Raw genomic sequence first — 10,647 nt, 5'->3', positions numbered from 1 at the left:
TCCGTGACGATTCATTTGTGTCCCCAAAACAGAAAATTGCATTTATATGTTCATTTTGAAATATTTGATGTTCGTGTGATGAATATTCGCTCATTATGTATCATGCATGTTGAATCATAGATCTCATGGTTATAAGCTCGTTTTTTATCATTTTCGAACCCAAAAAATTGATTAGTGATGGTGGATATTGCTGCGGTGAATAGTTATTGAATTTGTTTAGCCCAATCAAATGGTAGAGGAAAACTGCGACCCGCTGCTGCTCGTCTTGCGGGTTGTGATTCTTACCATGCATCATAGCGGAATGTATAAAAATTTTTTATATGGAGTCTCTAAGTTAATATTATCGGGTTTGTATGAGTGTGGGTCACTTTACATGCTGGATTTATATAGCAAGTTATTCATATTTGAAAGTCATCTTCATTTTACTCAGCGAGGAAATTGTTTGGCTTTCTTTAACTGCCACTTCATCAGGTTCAATTAGAGCCCTTAAATAATACAACAGGTAAATAACTATCTTACTCATCAGCTGGTTAGTCTCAATTAATATTCTGTTTATGTTTGTTAGTCGATCCAAATTATATGTTTGTCAGTATTTCCTCCTGTAAAAAGTACTTGCCGTTTTGCATATGAAACAGACTCCAATATGTATGTCTCCGACCACTAATTTTTTATTAAAATATAATAAATTGAAAATTTTTATAAGATTACTTATGCCGCCTTTTTTGTTCGGAACCATCAAATTTGCACCTTGGAAAAGGACTTGGAAGAGTTGGGCTCCCCTTCTATGTAAATTCTTCATTTGGCTAGCAATCATCTTGCTAAAAGAGGTTTGCCTCACTCAGCTGCTTGCCCTTTTTGTGACCAGGAATGACTAGGAAGAGGAGATTATTCAACACCTTCTGGTCAGTTGTGTCTTCTCTAGGCAGCTTTGGTTTTAAATTTTCCAAGCTCTACGCCTGCCTGATCTAGTGCCCTCAATGACGGAGTCCAGATTCCCTACTTGGTGGAGGAAGGCGCTTCGACTTATTCCCAAGGAATTGCAAAAGGGGCTGAACTCCTTAATCATTCTCGTTGCTTGGGAAATCTGGAAACACTTAAACTCCTGTGTGTTTGAGCATGGTAAGCCTTGCATACGTTGGCGCTCATTATTGCTACCTTTTTTATTGCTATTTAAGTGGTGTTTCTGGACTAAATCTTATAGTAACCCGCTACTTGGCACCTGAAATAACCCCATATGTTTTGGACCAAAATGCAAAATCATAGGAAATATGGCATAAATGAAGGGTTTTTGTACAAGATTGGATATTGGAATACAAAATCAGAAACATTGGACTACAGGCCTGCAAAAGTAGCTGAACTTGCACGGGCCACATCTTCCTCATCCGAACTCCGATTGGGGCAAGTTTACAAAGAAAATTGCATGCCTCGAAAAGATCTAAAACCTTCGTATGGAGCGCTCGGGCGTCTGAGGCCTGTAGGGGCAGGCTGATCGGCCTAGGAGGCCCAAGCCAATTGGCCTGGCCCCTTTCTAGGTTAGTTCATCGTGCCCTTCGCCCCACAGCACCTCTGGACTATAAATATCGCTTTTCTCCATCGACATGCACATCCATCTACCAGAACTCGATGAAACCTAGGGCATTCACTAGAAGGGGCTGAGGGTTGCAACAAGTCTTCGGAGTTGTCTAGGAGATGGATTAAGCCAAACCCTAGTCGCCATGGCCTCCTTGCTGTGTGGTTGTGCCATGGTGGTGTTCAGGAGCTATTAGTGGATCATTGATTATATGTACTCGGAGATGATGATCTAAATACATCTTTTATGTGAGCAATATTCTTCGTGTCATCCGATTTGTTAGCGATTCAATGCCTCCTTTATGCTTTCTTTCAAAAGAATAGTTTAGAGAAGGAAAGCTAGTAGAGTATGCCCCACAAAAAGCAAATTTGATCCTTTAGTAGTCTTCTTTATTCGAAATCTATGATGAATATGCTAGTTCCTTAGTCTAATCCTAGGTTAGACTACATAGCATGCTTTTATGTAATCATGGTGATTAGATCTAGTACATTGACCCATCTTGATAGCTTGACATATTCACCTGTGTTCATGCCTATAAACTGCCTACACAGATAGGGGAGATCGTGACAGGGTCTGCTTCCGTGTAGAGTGGGGGTTTTCGGAAGGTTGACCGGAGGTAGTAGTTTAAAGATTGCTTTGGATAAGATACATGATGTACTTGCTCATTGGCTAGAACTACAATTAGACGATGATAGGCTCTTGCTGCTCTTGGTGGTGTTATGTCATATGTATGTATGTATGTATGTATGTATGTATGTATGTATGTATGTATGTATGTATGTATGTATGTATGTATGTATGTATGTATGTGTATGGATGAGATGTAACCTTATTCATGATATTAATATTTATATCAGGTTTGCCTTCATATGCAATCAATGCTTAATGTTAGGATTGCTCAGTTAGATTAGATGGAAAATCATAGTTAGTTCGCTGCCGATCCACGGATTAATAAACTTTGAATAAATACTCTAAGGAAAAAGCTACGATGATCCGTACACATACCTGACCTGCTATGTTTGATAGCTGATGGGTGCAGCTTGTGGGGGAAAATGACACGCAGCTCTCCTACGTTGTTCGAGAAAAAAAGAAAGTGGCTGTCAAAACAAATCTATGCAAGTAAAAATTTATTTGTAATATAAACTATTAATGTTAAATGTCCTTAGACCTACTGGCAGATCCGGGAATGGAGTGTGGGTAGCAAATAGTGTATGATTTTTGTGATTGACTGAAAACATATCCATCGAGACTAACATGCTCAACTTGAGAAGAAAAGAGACAAGTACAGGAGGAAACAAGCTTTGCCTAGAAAAAGAGTGGAGCTCGGCAGAAATTGGGGTTCCACCAAATTGAAGGAAAAAAAGATTTCATACGCATAGAAAAATTTTGATGAATTGAATGAAATTCACCAAGCTTGAGTAAAATTAGAAAAACTATCTTAGCAACCAAAAGGTAATATGCACCGACATTCAAAATTTATCATTCGTTACATTAATTTTAGAAAATAAAATTTCCCATCTAAATATCCTGCAAATTGTACAAATGTTGGAGAAATTTTAGAAATATGATAAAATTATTCAATTTGATTGTGTTATTTGTATACATTCCAAAATAGAAAACTTTGGGCTGTGACAAACTAGCACCCTTAAAATAATATTGTCATTGAGATTCCAAGAGAGTAGACACAAGAAACAGGAGACCACAAGATTTTAATAAGAAAAAGAAACAGGACATCAAGTTTCATGTCTCTAATGCATAGAGATCCTCATTCATTATCATTCCATGTAGATTTCTTCATGTAGAACACTATTATTGGCATTGAGTGCCCCTTCCAATGTTTGACATCTGAATACGAAGAAAGAAGTGGACAAGGATATGGGCAAAAAAAGAGGTGAACCCAACTAACATCTAGAAAGCACACATATAACTGATGTCATTGTGAAACAAAGTCACTTAACACATCAAAAATCAATACAAAGAACCAAATCAATAAAAGGCATAATAACAAGCATAATGAGAACCAAGAATCACGACACAAACATAAAAAGTGATGCTAAACGTAGTTAGTGAACCTGTAAGTGATCTGCCTATGTATGTGTTACCTTTTCCTGCTTCAACCATTGCACATGGGCATCTTCGAGCACGTTCTGCATATATATGTATCCAACTTCTTGCTCGTAGTGATATTGAGTGATGTAGTTTCTAGTTGCTCAAACTTGACTTCTAGTGGTGAACTAGTACCTCCATTGGTCAAGGTGACTTGGCTGGCATTAGGTCGCGAACTAACAATCTTTCAACTAAGATAAGAAAATAGAATTGCAAATAGAGTGATAAAAGTGATGTAGTAAACAAGTGAACGAGGGAATGTAGATCAAGGAGACCATAACCAATCAAGGATAGTTATAGAAGAAAAAACAATACCAAGAAGGGGGTAAATGCTCATGGACAATGAGTTTGGAAATGAAAATACTAGGGATAATGAAAGCAAGGATTGTATATCAAACTAGATCTTAGAAAACGACCATGACTAACTAGGCTTATGTTCTACAATCAACACGGCTCTGTTACCACTTCTGTCACACCCGGTTTGAAAAAAAAACCATGTGTACACTATATATGTTCTAGGATCAAGTTTTGCACATACAGTAAGCCAGTAGTGAATAACAGATACAATGTCATGTACTAATGAGTTCAACTTAATACAAAGCGACATAGATGTCGAAACAAACAAACATCTCCTAGCACCTCCGCCAAAATAGTGAGTGCCTAATGCAACAGAAAGAAAACAAACAAATAGTTTGAAAGTCTTACGTTAGTTTTATCAGATTACTATGTAATCTAAATATTTTCTATTACATAATTACTCATGTTCTTAAAAATTCAATCAACAACACTCAATTGTATCTATATGTTGTAATTAGTGATTTTATAAATTCCGAGGGATTTCAAAAATCTAGTAAACTATAGTGGTAGTCACAAATTCCCTTGACACTTTGAAAGTCATTTGTAGTATTAAACAAAATGCATCTATGCTGATGTTCACAAATACACACATACTAGTCTTAGCGATAGATCCAAATCCAACCATATCATATCTATGTGAGAACTATTGACATCATATTTTAGGGACTTGTATGATCCATACTAAAATATATTTTTCTTAGCTAGAATTATTAGTTGCACAAGATTTAATAGTTTTCCCAAAAAAAGATGCTACATTATATTAAAGATTGTTAAAAATAGTTCATAGAAACAGGCCCACTAGCACTGATTGTCATTGACCTTCAATAAAATTAAACCCAACTAACTTTTCCACTACCATAAATACCCACACAAGGTTCTATTGCATTCATTGACAACCACTCAACTATATTTGTCTCATGTAATTAACAAAATATAGTTGAAACATTTCAAAGACCTAGACACCACTTTGCGTCCAACATTAATTCCTCGTATTGAGTTTGTAGCCATTAGTAGAAGAGGGCCAACCCCTACCTGTAATCATAAATATACACACTAGGTTTTCCTAGAGAACCAAATCAACCTTAGGCCCTGTTTGGTAGAGCTCCCAGAGCTGATTCTCTGATGAATTCAGCAGAGCTCTGCCAAACAGTTTTTCACAGATATATGATTTTCTTCTGATTCTGTGAAGTGATTCTCTGAAATGAACTAAGAGGCTGGGAGCTGAAAAAAGTAGCTTGACCTGATTCTAAGAAATGATTCTCCAACCTGATTTTAAGAGTTTATGCTAGATAATCACTTTCAGCCACAGAATCACTTCTCTCAGAGAATTGGCTCCCATAGAGAATTAGAATCAGATGGAGCTCTACCAAACAGGCCCTTAATCTATTCTAGTGTCGCTTCTACCAACATAGGGTTCAAAGTAGTTAAATGGATTGAATTCTCTTGCATCTGTCTTCAATAATGAATATATCAACAATTTATAACTATTTAACGGGGAAGCTCAAAATGGAGTTGAGGTAATCGATACTAAACAATGGTTTTTGTGTACAACAAAATAAAAAAAGATACTATGATATATACTAAAGGAATAAATTATTGATCTCGAATAAAAACCCAATAACGCCTCCACCACAAAAATGTCACAATAATTGAGAGCTCCTCATGCCAAAAACAAACCAACCAGATGTACGGTTTGCATGTTTAATATAAGTTGTCTTAACATTACAATGAACAACGAAATCTTTTGTAGGACACTGTTACACATGTCAAGTTCTAAAATATTCATTGAACAACGATCAACTGTATCTAACTCCTGTAATAAATAGTCCCACAAACTTTTAGGCATTATAAAGAGCTAGTCAACTACAACGGTAGCCATAAATTCCCTTGTAGGTTTGAAAGTCAATTGTAGAATAAAACAAAATGCCACCGATAGTCACATGTACACACAATGGATCCAAACCCAACTATATCATGTCTAGGTGACTATATTTTTCTTCTATATAAGTATATGCTTATAGATTCAATTGTTTTAGAAGAAAATGATGCTACATAAAGTTAAGGTTTGTTAGTTTAATAAAAAAATTACTGCATAAAACCTGGCCATCTAACACCTATAGTCAATAAACTTTATACAAATTTTGACTACAGAATCAACCCAACTAAAGTTTTCCAGCATCATGAATATTCACATAAGGTTCATTCATTGATCTATAAACACTGAACTATATGTGTCTCATGTATCTAACAAAGTACTGAAAACCTTTAAAAGATCATGACACCACTTTGCTTCCAAGCATAAATTCTCATAGTACAAGAGGGCCAACCCTTACCTGTATATTCCAACTACAGTAGTAGCCATAAATTCCCTTGTAAGTTTGAAAGTCAGTAGACAAGTACAACATGCAGTCATAGATAGACACACTAATGTTAAGCTATATATCCAAACCTAACTATATAATGTCTAGGGATAAGTATTAACATCATATATTAGGGACTTATAGTAACTACACGAAACTATATTTTTCTTCGCTATAAGTAGTTGCACAAGATTCAATTGTTCTAGAAACACAAAAGCAAGGGTACATCTTGTAATGGTTTAATTTGTTAGTGTAATTTAAAATCACTTTGTAGAATTTTGAAATCTTAAACCTAGTCATTGAGCCGTACCAAACTTTTCACTACATAAGCAAAACCAACTAAATTTCCACCATCATAAATATTCACTGTATTCATTGTGCACCTAACTATATTTGTCACATGTAATAAATTAGTGTAAAATTTTCAAAGATCCAGAAACCACTTTACTCCCAACCACAATTTCTCATAGTAATTTTGAAGTCGTTAAGTAAAGAGGGACAACCACTACCTGTACTTATAATATTTACACTAGTTTTACCTACAAAACAAAATCAAGCTAAATCTCTTCTAGTCTCGCATCTATCCATAAGGTTGCATGTAATTAAACAGATGGAACTCCCCTGCTTCTGTCTTCACTAGAACTCATATTTACGGACTTCTATGGCCTGTAATGTAGTATGATTTTTCTTCGCTATTAGTGGCAGCATAATATTAAATTGTTTTAGAAATTAAACAATGGTAAATCTAGTTATCGTTTCTTACTGTATCTTAAAATCAGTTTCATAGAACCTGGTCAACTTGTACAAGTAGTCACTGGATATCACTCAATTTTTTAGTATATAATGAAATCCTACTAAATTTTTCCACCATCATAAATATTCACATAAGGTTCCATTGCATTCATTGAGCAACACTCAACTATATATGTCTCATGTAATAAGGTTGTGTAAGGCTTTCAAAACTTTTTCAAAGAGCCAAACGTGACTTTGCCTCCAACCATTATTTACAGTAGTAATTTTTCTGTACCCAACTGTGTCTACCTCTAACAAAATATATACACATATAGGGGAAACTATTCAATGAGTCAAATCCCACTGTAATCTCCGAATATATACTGATATAGATTTATATATTTTGAGCCATTAGTGGGGTCACCTACTTACTTATCAAGTTGCCTATAAATACGACAGCCCCCAATTTCTATAGACACCAATTCCAAGCTTCTCTCCATCCTCGAACTTCATTCGAGCCATGGAGGTCCATGCTAGTCTCCTATTCACCTCCCTTGTTCTCATAGGCCTCCTATCTCACACCACCCAACCCATCACCCATGGAAAATGTGAAGGATCTAGTTGGTGCACATATATTGTACGTGTGCACCCTCCTCCAAACTTTTCCATGGACATGAGCCGCATGAGCCTTGAGGACTGGTATAGATCATTCCTCCCACCGCGAATGGCTAGATCCAAGCCTCAATCGCCATTCATACACACATATAGAGAAGCCATTCTTGGGTTTGCCGTGAACCTCACAAAAGATGAGGCCGAATACATCAAGACCAATGATGGGGTCCTTATGGTGTACCAAGACAACCTAATTCCACTCTTCACAACCCACACACCAGATTTCCTTAGCCTACGGCCAAATGGAGGGGCTTGGAATAGCTTAGGAATGGGTGAAGGAATCATCATTGGGCTCCTAGACACGGGCATAGACTTTGCTCATACATCTTTTGATGATGCTAGCATGGCCACACCACCTGCTAAATGGCGTGGAACCTGCAAGTTTGGAAGTGTTAAGTGCAACAAGAAGCTTATTGGCGGAAAGTCATTGATTGGTGGTGAGAATAATCCTGACGCTCCACACGATGATGTCGGCCATGGAACACACACTGCTAGCACAGCTGCTGGCAGGTTTGTGCAAGGTGCCAGTGTGCTTGGTAGTGGCAATGGTACGGCGGCTGGCATGGCCCCACATGCGCACCTAGCCATGTACAAGGTATGCAATGAGCAGGGCTGTTATGGCTCTGATATCCTTGCTGGAATGGAAGCCGCTATTGCTGATGGTGTTGATATCTTGTCTTTATCACTCGGCGGTCGTCCACAAGCCTTCCATGAAGATATTATTGCCATTGGATCCTTTTCTGCCATGAAGAAAGGGATATTTGTGAGTTGTTCTGCAGGAAATTCTGGTCCACTTCCCAAGACATTGAGCAATGAAGAACCATGGGTGCTGACTGTGGGTGCAAGCACAATGGACCGGCAAATGAAAGCCGTTGTGAAGCTAGGCGACGGCCGCTCATTTGTTGGTGAGTCAGCCTACCAACCATCTAACCTTGCTTCTTTACCAGTGATGTTTGAACTTGATGGTTCTGGAAACATGACCGGGAAAGTGGTTGCTTGCGAGCTTGAAGGCTCTCAAGTTGAGATTGGTCAATTTATCAAGGATAATGGTGGTTCTGGGATGATAGTACTGGGAGCTGAGGGTAGTGGCCACACAACTTTTGCTGCAGCCAATGTCCTCCCCGCCTCATTTCTGAATTCCCCAGATGCTACTGCGGTCAGGCAGTACATTAAGACATCCAGCAAGCCAACAGCCTCAATCATTTTCAATGGCACGGCATTGGGAACCGCTCCAGCTCCTGTAGTTGCTTACTTCTCATCTCGAGGGCCTAGTACAGCAAGCCCTGGTATTCTTAAGCCTGACATCATCGGACCTGGAGTGAATGTCATCGCAGCATGGCCATTCAAAGTAGGACCAAATACAGCTGATGGACATGGTAAGGTCTTCAACTCCATGTCTGGAACATCAATGTCTGCACCTCACCTTAGTGGCATTGCAGCTATTATCAAGAGTGCACATCCTGATTGGTCACCTGCGGCGATCAAGTCAGCCATCATGACAACAGCCTATGTTGTTTATGATAACAAAAAGCCTATCCTTGATGAGAAATTCAATCCGGCTGGTCATTTCAGTATTGGTGCTGGACATGTTAACCCTTCAGAGGTTATCAATCCAGGTCTAGTATATGACACTGATGTGGAGCAATACATTTTGTATCTCTGTGGCCTAGGTTACACAGATTCTGAAGTCGAGATAATCACACATCAGAAAGGTGTCTGCAGCAAAGGAACAAAAATAGCGGAAGCTGAGCTGAACTACCCTTCGATTGCATCAAGGGCAAGTGCTGGCAAACTTGTTGTGAACCGTACTGTCACAAACGTTGGCGATGCGATGTCGTCTTATACCGTTGAGATTGACATGCCCAAGGAAGTTAAGGCGACAGTGTCTCCAACAAAGCTAGAATTCACTGAGGCGCAGGAGAGTAAAACATTTACTGTAAGCTTAATCTGGGATGCTAGCAAAACTAAGAATGCTGAGGGAAGCTTCAAGTGGGTCTCTAACAAGCATGTTGTGAGGAGCCCCATTGTAATATTCTAATGTAAGATCATCATGATATAACTTCATGAGAGACTGCTACTTATTGTAATAAATGTTGAGTTTATCATGAAATGTTTTATTCATATGTGCTGTCTTCAAATCACATACAGCGTCATAATACTTATAACAGCACACCGATAAAAATAATTGTCTAAAATTATATGCTTCTATGAATGTAACCATACAACTACACATCTTTCACTGGCCAACCCTGGCCTCTACCACTTTAAAAAGTGAATTTAAGAGGGAGGACGTGTGAATGGTGAAGTCATGGAAGTCTCTGACTTGACTCCGTGCACTTTTGACCATTTCAGTTCCTTGCTGACTTCACCCGCTGTTTCTTTTTGGCAGCTAGTCTGTAACTTCAGTTCGGATGGAGTCAAACAAGATGACATATTACATAACTTTGCACAAACAAAAGGCAGTGGTATAAACTATAATGTGCCATATAATCTTTTTCAACTGCTAACATGTTTGCATCTCGTTCGGTAAGTAAGTTAAATTGCACAGCAATGCAACGCTGCTAACAAAGGTAAACCTCAAACAGTTGCAACTTGCAACTCACCTCACATCTTATCTCTTTCCCATCAGGACCCAGCCTGCCTTACCTCCGCCTTGAGTCTCTGTTCAACAATATATCCAACACCTTGCCAATAAAAAAATACATGTAGGGGCCTACCCTCCTTTGTACATTCAGGAGATGTAATATGACGTCACACGCTGATGGCCCCAAAACTCCATTCACCATTGGTTTCTTTCTGCGACACACATTCATTGTCACCACGCAACCTGATGAGGACATCAAGAGCATC

The 10,647-nt window shown here is 38.4% G+C and overlaps 1 protein-coding gene across 1 annotated transcript; it reads left to right on the top strand.

Moving 5' to 3' along the window:
- The first annotated feature begins 7,645 nt into the window (after window positions 1-7,645).
- Window positions 7,646-9,903, top strand: LOC101781577 (subtilisin-like protease SBT1.8). The gene has a single exon (XM_004962578.1). The coding sequence runs from the start codon at window positions 7,646-7,648 to the stop codon at window positions 9,833-9,835; it is 2,190 nt and encodes a 729-aa protein (XP_004962635.1). The 3' UTR covers window positions 9,836-9,903.
- Window positions 9,904-10,647: the final 744 nt, after the last annotated feature.

This window comes from Setaria italica, chromosome III (genome assembly GCF_000263155.2).
Source record: "Setaria italica strain Yugu1 chromosome III, Setaria_italica_v2.0, whole genome shotgun sequence".
Lineage (NCBI taxonomy): Eukaryota > Viridiplantae > Streptophyta > Magnoliopsida > Poales > Poaceae > Setaria > Setaria italica.
This window is presented reverse-complemented; position numbering and strand designations above follow the sequence as displayed.